The sequence below is a fragment of the Heterodontus francisci genome, chromosome 1 (genome assembly GCF_036365525.1).
Source record: "Heterodontus francisci isolate sHetFra1 chromosome 1, sHetFra1.hap1, whole genome shotgun sequence".
Classification (NCBI taxonomy): domain Eukaryota; kingdom Metazoa; phylum Chordata; class Chondrichthyes; order Heterodontiformes; family Heterodontidae; genus Heterodontus; species Heterodontus francisci.
In genome coordinates this window covers 113,930,945-113,953,647 of record NC_090371.1, presented here as the reverse complement: position 1 = coordinate 113,953,647, position 22,703 = coordinate 113,930,945, and the positions used below count along the sequence as shown (strand labels likewise).

The 22,703-nt window shown below is 44.4% G+C and overlaps 1 protein-coding gene across 1 annotated transcript in view; it reads right to left on the bottom strand.

Moving 5' to 3' along the window:
• The window catches only part of mtmr7b (myotubularin related protein 7b), a 128,261-nt gene extending 106,073 nt beyond the window's left edge, over positions 1–22,188 (bottom strand). The window contains exon 1 of the mRNA XM_068034711.1: positions 21,982–22,188. Within this exon, the coding sequence (XP_067890812.1) occupies positions 21,982–22,005 (24 nt within the window). The 5' untranslated portion in view covers positions 22,006–22,188. The remainder of the gene's footprint in view (positions 1–21,981) is intronic.
• Between the last annotated feature and the right edge of the window lie 515 nt (positions 22,189–22,703).

The window sequence follows — 22,703 nt, the reverse complement described above, 5'->3', positions numbered from 1 at the left end:
CACCAACGAAAGCAACATTTGCAAAAAGGCTATAGGGACGTCCCAACGAGGGAAGGAGCTGATTGGTAAGGAGCTGCTAAGTGTTTCTAATAAATAGTCTAGAAAGTAAAGGCATGGCTGGGAACCTCTGCCCCATGGAACGAGCATCCGGTGCCATGAAAGCTTTGTGGATAGCACATTTCTGCAGATGGTCACCCCACAGCTTAAAAATATGAGGGAATGGGTGACCGCCAGGAGGACAAGGAGAACCAGGCAGGTAGGACAGGGACCCCATGAGTGCATCTCTCTCTCCAACAGGTATTCAGTCCTGAATACTGGTGAGATGATGGTTCCTCTGGGGGAGCGCAGGCAGAGCCAAGTCCACAGCACCCTTGGTGGCTCAGCTGCATGTGGGAGAGTAAAATAAAACAGCAATAGTGGTAAGGAATTTGATAGTGAGGGTAATAGACACATGCTTCTGTGACCACAGTCATGAATCCAGGATGGTACATTTCCTCCCTGGTGCCAGGGTCAAGGATGTCACTGAGCGGCTACAGAATGGGGAAGGATGAACAGCAAAAGGTTGTGATCCACATCGGCACCAATGACATAGGCAGAAAAAGGGAGAAGATCCTGCTAGCAGAGCATATGGAGCTAGGAGAGAGACTGAAATGCAGGATCTCAAAAGTAGCAATCTATGGATTACTCCTGGTGCCACATGTTAGTGAGTTCAGAAATAGGAAGATACAGCAGATGAATATGTGGCTGGAGGGAGGGCTTTAGATTCCTTAGGAATTGGTACCATTTCTGGGGGAGGTGGGACCAGTACAAGCCGGAAAGGTTACACTTCAACAGGGCCGGGACTAATATCCTCAAAGTGGGTTTTTTAGTGCTGTTGGGGAGGATTTAAACTAGCTTGGCAGGGGAATGGGAACCTGAGAGTAAATTCAGAAGGGACAGAAGAAAAATTGTAAATGGAAGGCAGAAAATTAGTAGGTGTGTTTGGAAGAGAGAAGAAACAAAAACTAGAAAATAGACAAGGGAGTTTGGCAGTGCTGAATAGTACATGCTTCAATGCAAGAAGTCTAGGAAATAAGGCAAATGGGAGGATTTGAAAAATAGAGTAAGGTACTGATTCATTAATAAGAGCAGATAAGGAAGGTTAGGGATAGTGTGCAGACTGATCCCTGCATTCAATAGTTATACAGGGCAACTAGGTTACAATTAAACTAATATCCTAATATTGACCAAATTAAAGAAGGAAAGATTTGCATTTGTAAAGCACCTTATCACATCTGTCAGAAGCACCCTGAAGGGCTTCACAGACAATGAATTACACTGCGTAGTTAATCTTGTGTTTGTCAACAGGGCATTCATTTTACAGCAAATCAAAATGAGATAACTGGCAAGTTAATTTGTTTTTTGAGGGAGGAATGTTTATCTGTTGAACTCCTAGTTCCGGGTTCCAGTTTCAATCTCTGACCTTTGCCAAGTTAGTTGATTGCCAGTGCCCCCAGGCTAAGGAGAGGAGACTGGAACTAATAACCACTGTACAGTGACCGCACCCCTGCTAGAAAGATTATGCCTGTGGACATTGGGTGAGAACAGCATCCAAAGGTGATGACGTCCACACTCAAATAGCCTGCCCACACTAATTGGCTCGCCTCATATGAAGCATGGGCATTTGAATGAGGTCATACAGTCATAGAGTTATACAGCACAGAAACAGGCCCTTCGGCCCAACCCGTCTGCGCCGACCATCAAGCACCCATCCAATCTAATCCCATTTTCCAGCACTTGGCCCGTAGCCTTGTATACTATGACATTTCAAGTGCTCATCTAAATACTTCTTAAATGATGTGAGGGTTCCTGCCTCTACCACCCCTTCAGGTAGTGTGTTCCAGATTCCAACCACCCTCTGGGTGAAAAACCTTTTCCTCAAATCCCTTCTAAACCTCCTGCCCCTTACCTTAAATCTAAGCCCCCTAGTTATTGACCCCTCCACTAAGGGAAAAAGTTTCTTCCTATCTATCCTATCAATGCCCCTCATAATTTTGTATACCTCAATCAGGTGCCCCCTCAGCCTTCCCCGTTCCAAGGAAAACAACCCCAGCCTATCCAGTCTCTTGACATAGCTGAAATGCTCCAGCCCATGCAACATCCTGGTGAATCTACTCTGCACCCTCTCCAGTGCAATCACATCCTTCCTATAGTGTGGTGAAAAGAACTGCAAACAGCACTCCAGCTGTGGCCTAACCAGCGTTTTATACAGCTCTAACATAACCTCCCCACTCTTATATTCTATGCTTCAGCTAATAAAGGCAAGTATCCAATATGCCTTCCTAACCACCTTATCTGCCTGTGCTGCTGCCTTCAGTGATCTCTGGACAAGCACCCCAAGGTCTGAGAAACACTAAAGGGCAAAAAACATTAGTGGAGGTTGTATATAGACCCCCAAACTGTAGCGGTGATGTTGGAAGTGGCATTAAACAGGAAATTAGAGATGCATGTGATAAAGAAACATCTGTAATTATGGGTGACTTTAATCTGCATATAGATTTGGCAAATCAAATTGGTCACAATACCGTAGAGGAGGAATTCTTGGAGTGTGTACGGGATGGTTTTCTGGACCAATATGTTGAGGAACCAATGAGAGAACAGACCATCCTAGACTGGGTATTGTGTAATGAGAGAGGAATAATTGACAATCTATTGGTGCAAGACCCCTTAGGGATGAGCGACCATAATATGATAGAATTCTTCATCAAGATGGAAAGTGATGTAGTTGATTCTGAGACAAGGGTCCTGAATCTTAGTAAAGAAAACTACAAAGGTACGAGGTGCGAGTTGGCCATGACAGATTGGGAAACGTTACTTAAAGGGATGACGGTGGATAGGCAATGGCAAACATTTAAAGAGCGCATGGATGAACTGCAACAATTGTTTATCTCTCTCTGGCGCAAAAGTAAAATGGGAAAGGTAGCCAAACCAGGCTTACAAGAGAAATTAGAGATAGCATTAGATCAAACTAAGAGGCATATAAATTTGCCAGGAAAAACAACAGACCTGAGGATTGGGAGCAGTTTAGAATTCAGCAAAGGAGGACCAAGGGATTGATTAAGAAGGGGAAAATAGAATACGAGAGCAAGCTTGCGGAGAACATAAAAACTGACTGTAAAAGTTTCTATAGGTATGTGACGAGAAAAAGATTTGTGAAGACAAATGTAGGTCCCTTACAATCAGAAACAAGGGAATTTATAATGGGGAATAAAGAAATGGCTGACCAACTAAATGCATACTTTGGTTCTATCTTCACAAAGGAGGACACAAATATCATACCAGAAATGTTGGGGAACACAGGGCTTAGTGAGAGAGAGGAACTGAAAGAAATCAGTATTAACAGAGAAATGGTGTTGGGGACATTGATGGGATTGAAGGCAATAAATCCCCAGGGCCTGATGGGATGCATCCCAGAGTACTTAAGGAAGTGGCCCTAGAAATAGTGGATGCATTGGTGGTCATCTTCCAAGATTCCATAGACTCTCGAACAGTTCCTAAAAGGTTGGAGGGTAGCTAATGTAACCCCACTATTTAAAAAGGGAGGTAGAGAGAAAGCAGGGAATTATAGACCAGTCAGCCTGACGTCAGTAGTGGGGAAAATTCGAGAGTCCATTATCAAAGATTTTATAGCAGAGCACTTGGAGAACAGTGGTAGAATCAGGCAGAGTCAGCATGGATTTACGAAAGGGAAATCATGCTTGACAAATCTACTAGAATTCTTCGAGGATGTAATTAGTAGAGTTGATGAGGGGGAGCCAGTGGATGTGGTTTATTTGGACTTTCAGAAGGCTTTCAACAAAGTCCCACATAAGAGATTAGCATGTAAAATTAAAGCACATGGGATTGGGGGTAGTGTATTGCGATGGATAGAAAATTGGTTGGCGGACAGAAAACAAAGAGTAGGGATAAATGGGTCTTTTTCCGAATGGCAGGCAGTGACTAGTGGGGTACCGCAGGGATCGGTGCTGGGACCCCAGCTATTCACAATATACATTAATGATTTAGATAAGGGAACTAAATGTAATTTCTCCAAATTTGCAGATGACACAAAACTGGGTGGGAGGGCGAGTTGTGAGGAGGATGCAGAGAGGCTACAGGGTGATTTGGACAAGTTGAGTGAGTGGGCTATTGCACGGCAGATGCAGTATAATACGGATAAATGTGAGGTTATCCACTTTGGTAGCAAAAACAGGAAGGCAGAGTATTATCTGAACGGCTATAAACTGAGAGAAGGGAATACGCAGTGAGACCTGCCCGAGCCACGTGCAAATTGGCTTAGGGATAAGAATATTAGGGAAGTAAACACGTGGCTAAGGGAGTGGTGTGGGAAAGAGGGGTTCCATTTCATGGGGCATTGGCATCAGTTTTGGAACCGGGGGGATCTGTACCGATGGGACGGTCTCCACCTGAACCGATCTGGAACCAGTGTTCTAGCGAAACGGATAAATAGGGTGGTCTCTAGGACTTTAAATTAGTGACTCGGGGGGGAAGGGAAAGGGAAAACTACAGGGAGTATGATGATAAATAAAAAGGTAAGCAGCAGGCTAACGTGTGCAGGAGGGTTTAGGTTCAAGGCAGATGATGAAAGAGGCAGAAAGGAAGGATAACTCAGGAGTTATTATTAGAGATGTTGGGAATCATGAGGGTAAGAAAGCTAGCATAAAGGCACTTTACCTGAATGCTCGTAGCATTCGTAACAAGGTTGATGAGTTAACGGCACAAATCATCGCGAATAAATATGATTTGGTAGCCATTACGTAGACATGGTTACAGGTTGGTCACGACTGGGAGTTAAATATCCAGGGGTACCAGACTATTCGGAAGGACAGACAGGAAGGTAAGGGAGGTGGTGTAGCTCTGATATTCAAGGATGACATCAGGGCGCTGCTGAGAGATGATATAGGTTCTATGGAGAATGAGGTTGAATCCATTTGGGTGGAAATTAGAAACTCTAAGAAGAAAAAGTCATTGATAGGCGTAGTCTATAGGCCACCAAATAATATCACATTGGGGCGGGCAATAAACAAAGAAATAACTAATGCCTGTAAAAATGGTACGGCAATTATCATGGGGGATTTTAATCTACATGTAGATTGGTCGAACCAGCTCATTCAGGGTAGCCTTGAGGAGGAATTCGTTGAGTGTATCCGTGATAGTTTTCTTGAACAGTATGTAATGGAACCGACGAGGGAGCAAGCTATCCTAGATCTAGTACTGTGTAATGAGACAGGAATAATTAATGACCTCATGGTTAGGGATCCTCTTGGAAGGAGTGATCACAGTATGGTTGAATTTAGAATACAGATGGAGAGTGTGAAGATAAAATCCAATACCAGGGTCCTGTGCTTGAACAAGGGGGACTACAATAGAATGAGGGAGGACTTGGCTAAAGTAGACTGGAAACAAAGATTTTACGGTGGGACAGTTGACGAGCAGTGGAGAACTTTCAAAGCAATTTTTCAAAGTGCTCGGCAAAAGTATATTCCAGTGAAAAGGAAGGACTGGAAGAAAAGGGGTAATCTGCCATGGGTGTCTAAGGAAATAAGGGAGGCTATCAAAAATTGAAAAAGAAGGCATACAAAGTGGCCAAAAGCAGCATGAAACGAGAAGATTGGGAAAACTTTAAAGGTCAGCAGAAAGCCACAAAAAGAGCTATAAAGAAAAGTAAGATGGAACATGAGAAAAAGCTAGCACAGAATATAAAGACAGATAGCAAAAGTTTCTATAAATATATAAAATGATAAAGAGTGGCTAAAGTAAACATTGATCCTTTAGAGGATGAGAAGGGGAATTTAGTTATGGGATATGATGAAATGGCCGAGGCATTGAACAGGTATTTTGTATCGGTCTTCTCAGTGGAGGACATTAATAACATGTCAGTAATTGACAAAGATACGAACGTAGGTGAGGACCTGGGAACAATCATTATTACGGAAGAGGTAGTGTTGGGCAAGCTAATGGAGCTAAGGATTGATAAGTCTCCTGGCCCTGATGGAATGCATCCCAGGGTTCTAAAAGAGATGGCGGGAGAAATAGCAGGTGCACTGACGGTAATTTTCCAAAATTCGCTGGACTCTGGGGTAGTCCCAGCAGATTGGAAAACAGCAGATGTGACACCACTGTTTAAAAAGGGAGGTAGACAAAAGATGGGGAATTATAGACCGGTTAGCTTAACCTCTGTGGTGGGGAAGATGCTTGAGTCTATCATCAAGGAAGAAATAGCAGGGCATCTCGATAGAAATTGTCTCGTTGGGCAGACGCAGCATGGGTTCACGAAGGGCAGGTCATGCTTGACAAATCTTTTGGAATTCTCTGATGACATTACGGGCAAGGTGGACAATGGGGACCCAGTGGATGTGGTGTACCTAGATTTCCAAAAGGCCTTCGACAAGGTGCCGCACAAGAGGCTGCTGCATAAGATAAGGATGCATGGCGTTAGGGGTAAAGTATTAGCATGGATAGAGGATTGGTTGACGAACAGGAAGCAGAGAGTGGGGATAAATGAGTGCTATTCTGGTTGGCAATCAGTCACTAGTGGTGTGCCTCAGGGATCGGTGTTGGGACCACAATTATTTACAATTTATATAGATGATTTGGAGTTGGGGACCACGTGTAGGGTGTCAAAGTTTGCAGATGACACTAAGATGAGTGGCAGAGCAAAGTGTGCAGATGACTGTGAAACTTTGCAGAGGAACATAGATACATTGAGTGAGTGGGCAAAGGTCTGGCAGATGGCATACAATGTTAGTAAATGTGAAGTCATTCATTTCGGTAGGAGTAACAGTAAAAAGGATTATTACTTGAATGGTAAAAAGTTGCAGCATGCTGCTATGCAGAGGGACCTGGGTGTCATAGTGCATGAATCGCAGAAGGTTGGTCTGCAGGTACAGCAAGTAATTAGGAAGGCAAATGGAATTTTGTCCTTCATTGCTAAAGGGATTGAGTTTAAAAGCAGAGAGGTTATGTTGCAGCTGTATAAGGTACTGGTGAGGCCGCACCTGGAGTACTGTGTGCAGTTTTGGTCTCCTCACTTGAGAAAGGATATACTGGCACTGGAGAGGGTGCAGAGGAGGTTCACTAGGTTGATTCCGGAGTTGAGGGGGTTGGCTTTTGAGGAGAGACTGAGTAGATTGGGATTATATTCATTAGAGTTCAGAAGAATGAGGGGGGATCTTATAGAAACATATAAAATCATGAAGGGAATAGATAAGATACAAGTAGAGAGGATGTTTCCACTGGCAGGTGAAGCTAGGACAAGAGGGCATAGCCTCAAGATTAGAGGGAGTAGATTTAGGACTGAATTAAGAAGGAACTTCTTCACCCAGAGGGTTGTTAATCTATGGAATTCCTTGCCCAGTGAAGTAGTTGACGCTTCTTCAGTAAACGTCTTTAAAGCTAAGGTAGATATCTTTTTGAACAATAAAGGAATTAAGGGATACGGTGGGAGCGCGGGTAAGTGGATCTGAGTCCACGAAAAGATCAGCCATGATCTTATTGAATGGCGGAGCAGGCTCGAGGGGCCGGACGGCCTACTCCTGCTCCTAGTTCTTATGATCTTATGATCTTATGACCTGGGTGTTCTCGTACACGAGTCGCTGAAGGTAAGCATGCAGGTGCAACAGGCAGTAAAAAAGGCAAATGGTATGCTGGCCTTCATAGCGAGAGGATTTGAGTACAGGAGCAGGGATATCTTGCTGCAATTATGCAGGGTCTTGGTGGGGCCACACCTGGAATATTGTGTGCAGTTTTGGTCTCCTTATCTGAGGAAGGATGTTCTTGCTATAGAGGGAATGCAGTGAAGGTTTACCAGACTGATTCCTGGGATGGCAGGACTGACGTATGAGGAGAGATTGAGTCGGTTAGGATTATATTTGCTGGAGTTCAGAAGAGTGAGGGGGGGGATCTCATAGAAACCTATAAAATTCTAACAGGACTTGACAGGATAGATGCAGGAAGGATGTTCCCGATGGTGGGGGAGTCCAGAACCAGGGATCATAGTCTAAGGGTACGGGGTAAACCTTTCAGGACTGAGATGAGGAGAAATTTCTTCACCCAGAGAGTGGTGAGCCTGTGGAATATGCTACCACAGAAAGCTGTTGAGGCCAAAACATTGTATGTTTTCCAAAAGGAGTTAGATATAGCTCTTGGGTCTAAAGGGATCAAAGGGTATGGAGTGAAAGCTCGCTGTACAATGTGCTCACCACTGGTATCAGACCCACCGGCCGTCCATGTCTCCGCTATAAAGACGTCTGCAAACGCGACATGAAATCGTGTGACATTGATCACAAGTCGTGGGAGTCAGTTGCCAGCATTCGCCAGAGCTGGCGGGCAGCCATAAAGACAGGGCTAAATTGTGGCGAGTCGAAGAGACTTAGTAGTTGGCAGGAAAAAAGACAGAGGCGCAAGGGGAGAGCCAACTGTGCAACAGCCCCGACAAACAAATTTCTCTGCAGCACCTGTGGAAGAGCCTGTCACTCCAGAATTGGCCTTTATAGCCACTCCAGGCGCTGCTTCACAAACCACTGATCACCTCCAGGCGCGTATCCATTGTCTCTCGAGATAAGGAGGCCCAAAAGAAAAAAAGAAGAAAAAAAGAGAAAAGAAAGAATTTACGACACCACCAATTTTTGTGTTGTCTGCGAACTTACTGATCGTACTTCCTATATTCATGTTTAAATCATTAATGTCCACTACAAACAGTAAGGATCTAGCACGGATCCCTGCAGTACACCATTGGTCACAGGCCTCCATTCGCAAAAACAACCCTCGGCCATCACCCTCTGCCTCCTGCCACTAAGCCAATTTTGGATCCAATTTGCCAAATTACCCTGCATCCTATGGGCTCTTACCTTCTTAACCAATCTCCCATGCGGGACCTTATCAAAAGCCTTACTGAAATCCATGTAGACTCCATCAACCGCTTTACCCTCATCTCCATATCTAGTCACCTCCTCGAAAAATTCAATCAAGTTTGTTAGACACGATCTCCCCCTGACAAAGCCATGCTGACTATCCCTGATTAATCCCTGCCTCTCCAAGTGGAGATTAATCCTGTGTCTCAATTTTTTCCAATAATTTCCCTACCACTGACGTTAGACTCACAGGCCTATAATTACCTGGATTATCCCTGCTACCTCTCTTGAATAATGGTACCACATTTGCTGTCCTCCAGTTCTCTGGCACCGCTCCTGTGGCCAGAGAGGATTTGAAAATTTGTGTCAGAGGCACTAGAGGACTGCTAGCCTCCGTGCAATCATTTTCCTGAGCTACTTTCATGAACTGCCATCTAAGGGTGATTGGATAGTGCTGGTTATACCTGTTGGATGGACTTGGAAATCATTGCCATGGCGAGACGCTGCAGGTCATTTTCAACTTCAAAAGGGGCAGAAAATTGACATTAATCGGGTCGGCCGCCCGGTTCAACGTAAAAAATCAGGTGAGCTGCAAAGCAGGCAGCTGATCTGAAACTGCCTGTTTTCTGACCCCGCCTAAATGTTGAAATTAGCATTAGCAGATGATTATTAGACTGCTTAGAATAACTTAGTTATATTTTATTTCATGATATACAGAGAGAGTTTTAATATGAGATGCTATCACATTATTCCATATTGGCTTAACTTGCCAACTTGTACAAAATATCACTACTATGGTATTAATGAAAGTGATCTTTCATTACTTGCTGGGAGAATGCACCATCAGGTTTATGCGCTAAGTCAAACAAATCAGAAGGTCCCAAATTCAGTTCCTACTCAGTTAGCTAGTCTCACTGAGGGACGGTAATAGAATTTAATTCTTTCACGGGATGTGGTGTTGCTGGCTAGGCCAGCATTTATTGCCCGTCCCGAATTGCCCTTAAGAACTGGTGGCGAGTTCTCAATACCCTTGGGCTAGGGGAGGTGGAGAAAAGCAGTCAGAGGTTTCCACTCTTCACTGCTCCCATGCGACCCATGCCAGCATCAAGTTGAGCTATGATGCCTTCCACAGCTGTCACCTGCTTTTCGACTCACACATGAAGAATGGCAAGAAGCCAGTACTTGTGTAATTGTGCACCAGAATGAGTCAGCGTGTTTAGGAAAGCATAGGGGAAAAATGTTAGCTTTTGTTTACTGACTTCTCATGCCCCCTTTGGCTCCAGGTTCACCAGCCTCTCTCACTGAAAGTTGAGGCATACACTCGTGGCTGTTGTGAATCCAGGTTTTGCTTTGGCCTGAATGAACTTGCAATGGTTTCCATAAAGCAGCACTTTTTTCTTACATTTTGAAAAAACATGCTTTCATGGCCAGTGCAAAACTGCCCTCAATTTACCACAAACTGACACAAAACGAATACAGTAAAATACATTGAAATAAGTGAAATACTAAAATAGTAATGCTTTCATTGAAATGAGTTTCCTGTAATCAAATTATTGTAATTGTTATTTCAAACATTATTTGCAATAACTTTTGGAACTTGCTCTAATCTTAAATATTGGGATTTTATAAACTAATTGTTTAAATGTAACTCACATTTCAATTCAAACAAACAAAAACATTTACAGCAGTCACAGCCAGCTGAGTCACAAGTCCTTTTGCCATTCTGATCACCACTACTGTAATGGCCTGTCTTTCATATTTCAACTGGCTATTTTTGTGCTATATATTCACCTTTCTTTTGTATTTATCCCAATGCTATGTACTTTCTCCAGCTGAAAGTAGAGGCTAAAGACCTCCAATTTTGTCAATTGTTGGATGTACATGAGGTGACTGTTAACAACTACTACTCATTTATGAGGATGTTGACGGTGGCAGATTCTTCGCAGGCAAAGATCATGGGAAGGCTTGTCTCTGTGGTAGTTGGCATGATCGTTGTGACTGAAGAGGCCAATTCCTGACCTACAGGTTCTTGAGCAGCTGGGGCACAAGAACACCTGGCTTGGAGGGGCTCTGGTATAAGCAGACTCCTTCCATTGTCTGAACCTTTCTTCAGCAGCCTCACATCTGTTTTGTTTCGAATTTGTAGATTGCTTTCCTGGTAGTTGTATGCCATTGGTCTCTGTGAGCAGCTTCCTGCTCCCACATCCACTGGTAAATTTCAGCTGGCTTTTGAAGCGTTTGCGAGGTGCATCTCAATCTTGCTTACCAAAGCACGGTTCTCCATAAAGCACTGCTTTTGATATTCTGGAATCCTCCATGTGTGACACATGTCCTGCCCAGCGCAATTGGCATTGTAAGTGAGTGCACTCAATGCTGGGCATATTGGCTCTGTTGAGGACTTCATTGTTTGTGATGTAGTTCTGCCATCTGACATTCATGCTGGATCGAAGACAGCATTGATGGAAGTGCTCCAGCAGTCACATTTGTTTTCTGTACAGAACCCATGATTCTGAACCACAAAAGAGGGTGGTGATGAGAACCACTCTATATACTTGAATTCTGGCACAGATGCATAGTGAATAGTTTCTCCAGACACACCTCAAGAGGCAGGCAAAGGAACTGTCGGCCTTGAACAGTCGATTGAGATAATGCTATATAAACAGGTAAACTGTTGTAGCTGTTGTCACTGCAGATCTGCAGTAAGTTCCTTGAGGCCGTGGTTGGTACAGCACTTCTTGTTTTCTTTAAGCTAATAGTAAGGCCAAAAACATTTGCTGCCTCACAGAAAAAGTTTACAAAAGCTGCACCGCGTGTGCGTCAGAAAAGCATAATCGTCAGCAAACAAGGTGACTTTCCATGTTCCAAGGGCGTTGGCTCAAGCAGAAGGAAACTGACAGCCAGAAACCCAGCTACACGCAACTAACACCGCTGCCTTGCGAGCAGTCTCCTGAGCCAAACACCTACTCGCATTTACATTTTTTAAATTCTTTCATGGGATATGGACGTCACTGGCAAGGCCAGCATTTGTTGCCCATCCCTAATTGCCCTTGTTAACTGAATGACTTGCTAGGCCATTTCAGAGGGCAGTTAAGAGTCAACCACATTGCTGTGGGTCTGGAGTCACATGTAGGCCAGACCAGGTAAGGACGGCAGATTTCCTTCCCTAAAGGACATTAGTGAACCAGACATTTTTTTTTTTACAACAATCGATGATAGTTTCATGGCACCATTACTGAGATTAGCTTCAAATTTCAGATTTTGTTTTTAGTAATTATTTGAATTTAAATTCCACCAGCTGCCATGGTGGGATTTGAACCAGTGTTCCCAACACATTAGCCTGGGCCTCTGGATTACTAATTCAGCAACATTACCACTACACCACCATATCCCCTTAATATAGCACCTTTAACATACGAAACTAAACCAAAGCACTTCACAGTCGGGGCAGTACAACCTCCAATTTTCTATCCATCCCTAAAGGGAATCTCTTAGCCTCTGACTAACTTGCTTCCAAGATATGATTAGATTAGATTAGATTAGAGATACAGCACTGAAACAGGCCCTTCGGCCCACCGAGTCTGTGCCGAACATCAGCCACCCATTTATACTAATCCTACACTAATCCCATATTCCTACCAAACATCCCCACCTGTCCCTATATTTCCCTACCACCTACCTATACTAGTGACAATTTATAATGGCCAATTTACCTATCAACCTGCAAGTCTTTTGGCTTGTGGGAGGAAACCGGAGCACCCGGAGAAAACCCACGCAGACACAGGGAGAACTTGCAAACTCCACACAGGCAGTACCAGGATAAGAAACTTGCCATGTGGTAAATGGTGAATGTAAATCTGAGACTTACTATTCTGTGGTATACATGTCAGATCTCCAATTCACAGAACCACTCTGTCACCCATAGCCCGGGTACAACAATGCATCATCCCACATTAGGGGAGGCAAGATCTGCAATGCAGTTAATTTCTCCATTCAGCAATGTTTACAAGTCACTTCAATGGGTCACATCACAGGCAAGACCTGGACATCATTCATGCTTGAACTGATGCATGGTAAGTAATATGCACATCACACAAGTGCCAGGCAACAAGAGTCCAACAAGAGTCTAACCACCCCCTATTGACATTCAATGACATTACAATCACCAAATCTTTTACAATAACAATCTAGGGATCACCAATGACCTGAAACTCAACTGGACCAGCCACACAAATGCCCTGGCAACTAGAAAATGTCAGAGGCTAGGTTAGCTGTGCTGAGTGGCTCACCTCCTGACTCCCCAAAGTCTCTCCACCATCTACTAGGTACAATTCAAGACAGTGGTGGAATACTCTCCACTTGTCTAGATGGCTGCAGCAACAGTCTAGAAGCTCGATACCATTCAGAGCAAAACAGTACGTTCATCGGCAGCCCATTCACCACCTTACAATCCACTCCCTCCAATCCTGACACACTGTGGCTGCAAAGTGCACCATCTATTAAATGCACTGCAACAACTCACCAAGGCTTCTTCAAAAACACCTCTAAAACCCTCAAACTTTCACCACCTAGTAGGACAAGGGTAGCAGGTGCATGGGAACACCATCACCTCCAGGTTCCCCTCCAACTCATACATTATCGTGACTTGGACATATATGGTTGCTCCTTCATCAGTGCTGGCTCAAAATCCTAGACCTCTCTCCTTAACACACTGTATGTATATACTCCACATGGACTGCAGCAGTTCAAGAACGCAGTTCGCCACCACCTTCTCAAGGCCAACTAAGGATGGGCAATAAATCTTGGCCAATCCTGCTGGTGATGCCCACTTGAGAATTATTACTTTTTAAAAGAAAAGTTCTTCCTGACTGGATGTAATCCATAATAGCAGGTCAGCATGAAATTTACTTCTGTAACTATAAATGCAAAATACACAGATGTACACATAATGAAGCTAAATGGAATAGATTTGTAATCTACCATATAAAAAGTACATTAACTCTTCTGAGTCTCATAAGTTACTTGTACCTGGAGTATATACTAAATATAAGGCTTTACCAACACTTAGTGCTGAATTATCCGGATACTACACTCTACAGTATCCAAATAACAGGGTGGACTAGTGCCATGGTGATGTCTGTGTGCTCAATGAAATAGTCAAAGTATTATTCAAATCATGCCCGTCTCAGCTCATCTGCTGCTGAAACTCATTAATGCCTTTGTTACCTCTAGACTGACTGGTCTCCCACATTCTACCCTTTTTCCTCGGATGGTGATGGCAAACACGAGGGGACATAGCTTTAAGTTGAGGGGTGATAGATATAGGACAGATGTCAGAGGTAGTTTCTTTACACAGAGAGTAGTAGGGGCGTGGAACGCCCTGCCTGCAACAGTAGTAGACTCGCCAACTTTAAGGGCATTTAAGTGGTCATTGGATAGACATATGGATGAAAATGGAATAGTGTAGGTCAGATGGTTTCACAGGTCGGCGCAACATCGAGGGCTGAAGGGCCTGTACTGCGCTGTAATGTTCTATGTTCTAAAGTTGAGGTCATTCAAAACTCTGCTGTCCATGTCTTAATTTGCAACAAATACCATTCACCTATCACCCCTGTGCTCACTGACCTACATCAGCTCCTGGTCAAGCAATGTCTTGATTTTAAAAACCTCATCCTTGTTTTTAAATCCTTTATGGCCTCACCCCTCCCTATCTATGTAATCTCCTTCAGCCCCACAGCCCTTGACCATATCTGTGCTCCTCTAATTCTGGTCTCTTTTGCATCCCTGATTTTAACCTCTACCATTGGTGACCGGGCCTCCAGCTCTTGAACACGCTCCCTACACCATTTTGCCTTTCTACCTCGCTTTCCTTCTTTAAGAGACGCCTTAAAACCTATAACTTTGACCAAGCTTTTGGTCATCTGACATAATATCTCCTTATGTATCTTAACATTATGTTTTATAATGCTCCAATGAAGCACATTGGGATGTATTATGTTAAATGTGCAATATAAGTTCCTGTTGTTGTTGTTACATGAAAATGGCAGAGAAAAAGATCAACTGGCTCCTCAAGCCTGTCCTATAAGTTATGTTTCAATTAAGCAACATGACCTCCAATGCACCTCACCCACCAGAAGCATTTAGTCTCCTGGAGGAGGCAAGAAACATTAAACAAAAACCTCTAGGCCAATTAAGGTGAAAAATTAGTTCTCAGAAATTTCCCTGCTCTTCCATCCACCTGCCAAAGGCAATCAAAATTAGTTCCAGATTACATTGTCTGAGGCATATCAACTATTTCTGTTAGCAGAGAGATCAATAACCAGGGGGTATAGAAATTGGTAGAAGGATTAAAGGAAAGTTACAGAGTAATTTTTTCACCCAGAGGGTGGTGGGTGTCTGGAATTCACTACCTCAAAAGGTTGTAAAGGCTGAAATCCATATTGCATTTTAAAAACACTTTGGCGTGCACTTGAGGAGCCCAACTCTACACAGCTATGGACCAAAAACTGGAAGGTGGAATTCGACTCGATAGCTCTTTTTTTGGCTGGCACAGACATGATGAGCAGAATGGCCTCATTCTGTGCCATAAATCTATGTTTCTATCACCCAACACCCTTTATATGTATTAATAGCTGCTTCAGCCAGAAACTCATTCAGCTCCCTTTTGAATGCCTGGAGCAAATCGACATACACTGCACGAGCAGACAACTTGTTCCATTGCCGATGACCATGTACAGATAGAAAAAGCCCAACAACGAACATAGCTCTATGCTTATAGAGTCATAGAGTTATACAGCACAGAACAGGTCCTTTGTCCATCGTATATGTGCCGGCCATCAAGCACCTATCTATTCTAATCCCATTTTCCAGCACTTGGCCCGTAGCCTTGTATGATATGGCATTTCAAGTGCACATCTAAATATTTCTTAAATTATGTGAGGGTTCCTGCCTCTACCACCCCTTCAGGTAGTATGTTCCAGATTCCAACCACCCTCTGGGTGAAAAACTTTTCCTCAAATCCCATCTAAGCCTGCTGCCCCTTACTTTAAATCTAAGCCCCGTGGTTATTGATCCCTCCGCTAAGGGAAAACATTTCTTCCTATCTAACCTATCAATGCCCCTCATAATTTTGTAAACCTTAATCATGTCCCCTCTCAGCCTTCTCTGCTCTAAGGAAAAAACCCTAGCCTTTTCAGTCTCTCTTCATAGTGGAAATGCTCCAGTCCAGGCAACATCCTCTGCACCCTCTACAGTGCAATCACACCCTTCCTATAATGCGGTGACCAGAACTGTGCACAGGACTCCAGCTGTGGCCTAACTAGCGTTTTATACCACTCCATCAGAACCTCCCTGCTCTTATATTCTATGCCTCAGCAAATAAAAGCAAGTATCCTATAAGCCTTCCTAACCACCTTATCTACCTGTGCTGCTGCCTTCAGTGATCTATGGACAAGTACACCAAGGTCCCTCTGACCCTCTGTACTTCCTAGGGCCCTACCATCCATTGAATATTCCCTTGCCTTGTTAGTCCTCCCAAAATGCATCACCTCGCACTTCTCAGGATTAAATTCCATTTGCCACTGCTCCGCCCATCTTACCAGCCCATCTTATCGTCCTGTAATCTAAGGCTTTCCTCCTCACTATTTACGACACCACCAATTTTCATGTCATCTGCGAACTTACTGATCATATCTCTTAAATTCACCTCTAAATTATTAATGTACACTACAAACAGCAAGGGTCCCAGCACAGATCCCTGCAGTACCCCACTTGTCACAGGCTTCCAATCGCAAAAGCAACCCTCGACCATTACAAACTGCCTCCTGCCACTAAGCTAATTTTGGATCCAATTTGTCAAATTGCCCTGCATCCCATGGGCCTTCTTAACCAATCTCCCATGCGGGATCTTATCAAAAGCCTTAGTGAAGTCCATGTAGACTACATCAACTGCTTTACCCTCATCTACACATCTAGTCACCTCCTCAAAAAATTCAATCAAGTTTGTTAGACACGATCTTCCCCTGACAAAGCCAAGCTGACTATCCTTGATTCATTCCTGCATCTCCAAGTGGAGATTAATCCTGTCCCTCAGAATTTTCTCCAATAATTTCCCTACCACTGATGTTAGACTCACCGACCTGTAATTACCTGGTTTATCCCTGTTACCCTGCTTGAATAATGATACCACATTCGTTGTCCTCCAGTTCTCTGGTACCTCTCCTGTGGCCAGAGAGGATTTGAAAATTTGTGTCAAAACCCCTGCTATCTCCTCCCTTGTCTCACATAACAGCCTGTGATACATCTCATCTGGGCCTGGAGATTTATCCACTTTTAAGCCCACTAAAACAGCTAATACTTCCTCCCTTTCAATGCTAATTTGTTCAAGTATATCACAATCCCCCTCCCTGATCTCTATGTTATCAAAGTGACTCCTGACAACACAGAGCATGCGCAGAGCGATTGCGGATGCCGTAAGCCAATGTGTGCGAACATTTGCCAGCCTGCCAGTATTAATGCGTGCATGACGTCACCACCCCTCAAAAGCAGTCTCCATTCACCCGGCTCTATTCCCTTGAACTTGTGGGAGGCACAGTGGTGCAGTGGTTAGCACCGCAGCCTCACAGCTCCAGCAACCCAGGTTCAATTCTGGGTACTGCCTGTGTGGAGTTTGCAAGTTCTCCCTGTGTCTGCGTGGGTTTTCTCCGGGTGCTCCGGTTTCCTCCCACATGCCAAAGACTTGCAGGTTGATAGGTGAATTGGCCATTATAAATTGCCCCTAGTATAGGTAGATGGTAGGGAAATATAGGGACAGGTGGGGATGTGGTAGGAATATGGGATTAGTGTAGGATTAGTATAAATGGGTGGTTAATGGTCGGCACAGACTCGGTGGGCCGAAGGGCCTGTTTCAGTGCTGTATCTCTAAAACTAAAACTAAGTACCCCACTCCCCCCCACCATCCCTGCGTCAATCGCCGCTTCATCCCAATCGATCCCCGCCATGGCGTTGCCTTCCCTCAGCCACTCACTCCTCCTGCCAGATTTCTCCACCAAACCACACCCCCCCCCAAACCTTCCCTCCTCCCAGCTACTCACCCCACTCCACTAGCCACTCTACCCCTCGGACATTCTCTCCAGTCCTCCACGCTTCCCCTCTCTCAGTCATTAGCTCCCACCCTTGATCCTTCCTCCCTCTCCCCTCCTCCCCACCGGCTACGTCCCCCACCTTAGCTGTTTGCCTCAGACCACATCACTGCTTGCCCCCCACTCCCCTCGGCCGAATGTTCCCCACTTCCACCACCCCCTCACCCCGTTCTCCAGCTGCTCGCTCCCCGCCCCCCCCCCCATATCAGCCGCTAGCTCCAGGCCGCACCGCTTCCCTCCTTGCAGTCACTCACTCCTACGTCACCCCTGGCAGCCCACTTGCTTCTTCGGGCTGCGTGGCGGAAAACGATCGAATGTGGGAGCAAGTGGCCGAGAGGAGGGAAACAGCACGGCCCGGACCTAGAGCTAGTAGCTGGAGCAGGAAGCAAGAAGCCGGAGAGCAGGGTGGGGAAAGCCGGGAGCGAGTGGCTAAGGGAAGGCAGCAGGGAGAGAGCAGTCAGAAGACAGGTGCAGGAGGGAGCAGCAAAGAGAAACGCAATGGCAGGAGGGAGCAGGGACTGTTGGGAGTGGGATGGGGGCAGCAGTGGCAGCCATTGAGGGGATTTTCGGGTTGAAATTTGTTTTTGTGATAAATCGTGCAGCGCCATCTTTAATCCTGGCAGCTGCCTGAAACGTCGCAGACATTTCAATGGAAGAGGCTGCATTTGCAAGTACTGCGCCACCTAGTGGTGACGTTGTCAGCAAACGCAGCCTATATGCATATTCCCTGCCTAATTTATCTAATTTAAATAGGCAATCCACGTGGACAGAACCGAGTCCCTTCTTCTTTTAAATAACATTTCAGTCAAATCTCCCAAGTCTATGCATTTTTCGAACAAAAAGACCCAGCCCTAAGCATATTGTAACTACGGTCATTCTTTGACATAATTTTATGTTACAATAGGCAATTTCATCAAACATCAAACTAACTGCCTCATGTTGATATGCAAATAAAGTAACCACAGCTTTATCTTTTCAAAAAAAATTAGTCCTGAGATGGCATCAGTGAACTCACATTGTGTATGGCATCAATTAATTTGCAGAATGAATAAGGCATTGCCTTCATTGTTAGAAATACAAAATTGAGACCCGATAGAATACATTCACTAACATTATCTAAACTAAGAGGAAGATGTCAATTCTTTATCGAGTTGCACTATAGTACTGGTGGGAGCAGTTATGCCCGTTGATATGTTTACAGGACATCAACACAGCAATTCAGATGATCCATATAAAATTCACCAGCTTGTGTACAGGTTTGACTTGTACTGATTTTATAATAGAATAAAACTAGCAGAGACCCACAAAACATCAGTGGTCAAATTAGTATCTTTATTACAACCGTACTTCTTTAAATACAGGATTTGTACTTATTCTTTTACCAAAGACTTTAACAGAATGAAAACTCCTCACACTGGAAAAAGCTACATAAAGCTGACCATGTGTAAAAACAGGCTTAGGAATATAAATACAAATTTTGTCGAGAGTCTGGCCTTGTAACTTGTTTATAATCATAGAATATGAAAGTCTAATTGGGAATGGTTTTCTCTTGAGTTGAAAGGGCAGGTTTACATCTGATGGGCTCAATATTATTCGAGGAATCAAGATTCTATTTCCTTTAAATCTGCCTGTTAAAATTTCAGCATAAAGTCATTTACGGCACAGAAGGAGGCCATTCAGCCCATCAAGACCATGGTGGCTCTCCATGGAGCTATTCTGTCAGTCCCACTCCCCAGCTCAATCCCCATATCTCTCCAAGTCTATTTCTCTCAGGTGGCCATCCAACTTCCTCTTGAAGTCAGTGATTGTCTCCACTTCCACCACCCTTGTGAGCAGCAAGTTCCAGGTCATTATCACCTGCTGCTTAAAACAAGTGCTTCCTCATATTCCCACTGCATCTTTTGCACAAAACCTCCGATCTGTGTCCCCTAGTCCTTGAACCATTTTTTAACGGGAACAGCATTTCCTTGTCTAACTTATCTAAGCCTGTCATAATCTTGTACACCTCTATTAAATCTCCCCTCAATCTCCTTTGTTCCAGCTTTTCCAACCTAACCTCGTAACTAAAATCCTCCGTCCCTGGAACCATTCTGGTAAATCTCCTATCACCTCATCGGTCATCAAAGAAAACAGCTTTCTCACTACCAATCTTGTTCCATGACAAAGTCCTTGTTTAGGATTCAATTTTAAAGCAACATTATAACTGTTCCTTCCTTCAGTCTATGTTTGTGCAGTGGCATGCCCGTTGGAGTTAGACAGTGTAGAAACTCTGGAGGGTATAGACTGTTTTCATCATCTTCATCTATAGAATCAACACTGATATGATCTTTTAATTCACCTGACAGCTTTTCTAAAACATTTTCATTCAAATCTAGTGGATCATCATTTTGAGCACAAATAATAGCTTTCTAATAATAAGTTGTATCAAATAACTGCCCCCCCCCATTTTGCTACATGACTAATTCCATCATCTCATTCACCCCTCCAATGCCATCTCCTTCCTCACATGACATCCCCATCCCATTCCTGCCATCCCTCCCATGCTATCCCCATCCCTCCTGGAAGCCAGGGTAACTTTGTTGTTGGGCTCCCTTTACCTTCCACTGTTTATGTCATCCACCAACCCCCTACCATCCCCCCTACCCCACCCTGCTACTGCCACTACCAAACTTTGGCAGTCACATTGCGTCACATACTCCAGTCCTCCGCATGCACCGGGTACTGCCCACCAAATAAAGCCAACAGATGCACCCCTTAAAATGACCGATCCAGACAGAGAGAAAAAAAAACTATTGTTATAATGGATATAAATGGTAATTGCATGGCTGGAATTTTTCGTTGGGCGGGAAGTCCCACCCACCGGCTGAAAAGTCAGTGGTGAGCCCGCCTCCACCAGGCCAGAATTTTTTGCTCCCCAGGCTCTTAATTGGTCTTGGGTGGGACTTTCACCTCCTTCAGGCAGGAGTCCCATCTAATTGAGCAGCGCCACTGGGAGTGGGGTCGGGGAAATGTTATGCATTGGGGCTTTGGAGGCTGCCCTCTGTGGGGCACAGGGTGCCCAATCAGGAGTGCCCCACCCCCATACAGCCCACAAGAAGGCCGCCAGGTTTTACCAGGCAGGGTTCTTGGGGCCTTTGCCATCCGGCTGCCGAAGGTAAAATATCCGTGGCAGCGAGAGGAGGCCCTTAAATGCCAGTTAATTGGCCACTTAAGGGCTTTGATTGGCCTGGGTTGTTTTTTGCTGACGCCCCATGTAAAATTGCAGTGGGGACGGGAGGGGGTCAAGGCCCCCCACTCCCCGCCTCCCACTCAATTTTACATCCCGCCACCAGCCCACTCTTTTGACGGCTGTAAAATTCCAGCCCACATTTTTAATTGCTCCCTGAATCAGCATCATTTGAAACATTACCCTTGTTTCTTACACCTTACTGACAGATGATGTTGTTACAGATATGATTATGTCAGTAGTTATTTCAAACATTACTAATGAATAAACAACTCCCTGTTATGCCTGCCTCGAAAAAGGTGAAAAAATGTCCCTGGCCTTGTTGCAGCATTAATCTAAGACACATAGACAGCTTCACACTGAAGGAGCAAATCGTTCTTCTTGAGTTTATGACAGATGGAACACAGGAACAGGTATAGGCCAATGCATTTAGAATTCGAAACTGTACAAGAAATTTCGTTTCAAAAGAGATCATTAACCCTTTAAAGCTATTCAAAACGCCACATACAGTATTTGGAATGAGACTGTTTCATCCTTTAGAATTTTTTTAAAATCCGTTTTCATCCTATGCATATACAGCTGAAGGGGTAAAACTACGCAATTTTTTTTTTAAACCTATCCAAATCCAATGCTTCACAAATTACAAGGTCAAAACAACAAACGCCAACGTCATCCAGAATATCACCACATCAGTGATGCCAGGCGCATCTTAAGCATCTTCCTTTACCTTTGGGGTTCTGATGTGCTCCATCCCTTCCCTGAAAAAAGACCACAGTGCCACCAATGCAATCACTACTCCTGTTTTTGGCAGCGAAAGGGAACTGACTTGGCTGCAAAGATTGTGCTTCTTTTCTCTGGACGATGCAGTACAAGTATCTGAGTTCCTATCAATGAATGGATGCTCCTGCAGCCATCACTCTCCTCTGCAAGCGAACATTCACTTCCCCCAGCAGCCTCTGCGCATTTGTTTCCTCCGGGTCCTAACGCCTCCCATTAATTAAAAATTATCATCATTCCATATGCCACTTCTCCTGTAATATAGAAACCAAGAAATAGAGTGGCTTTGATTTATTTCACTGGAGTTCAAAGAATTTTACTCTAAACACTATTTTATTATCGTTCTGTTCATTTATAAGAGGCAAGGCATGCTATTAACAAGCACCTACAAACCTACAAAGACTTTGGAAAATCCTTGATAAACTTGGATGCCCACCCAGGTTCCTGGCCATGGTGAAGCAGCTTCATGAAAATCAGTACGGAAAAGTCAAGCAAGACAGCGACCTCTCGAGTGCCTTCTCAATCTCCAATGGCGTGAAGCAAGGATGTGTGCTTACTCACCATCTTTTTCAGCATGATGCTGCAGCAGGCAGCCGCCCTCCCTCAGCTGATGAATCAGTACTACTCCATGTGGAACAGCACTTGGAGGAAGCACTGAGGGTGGCAAGTGCA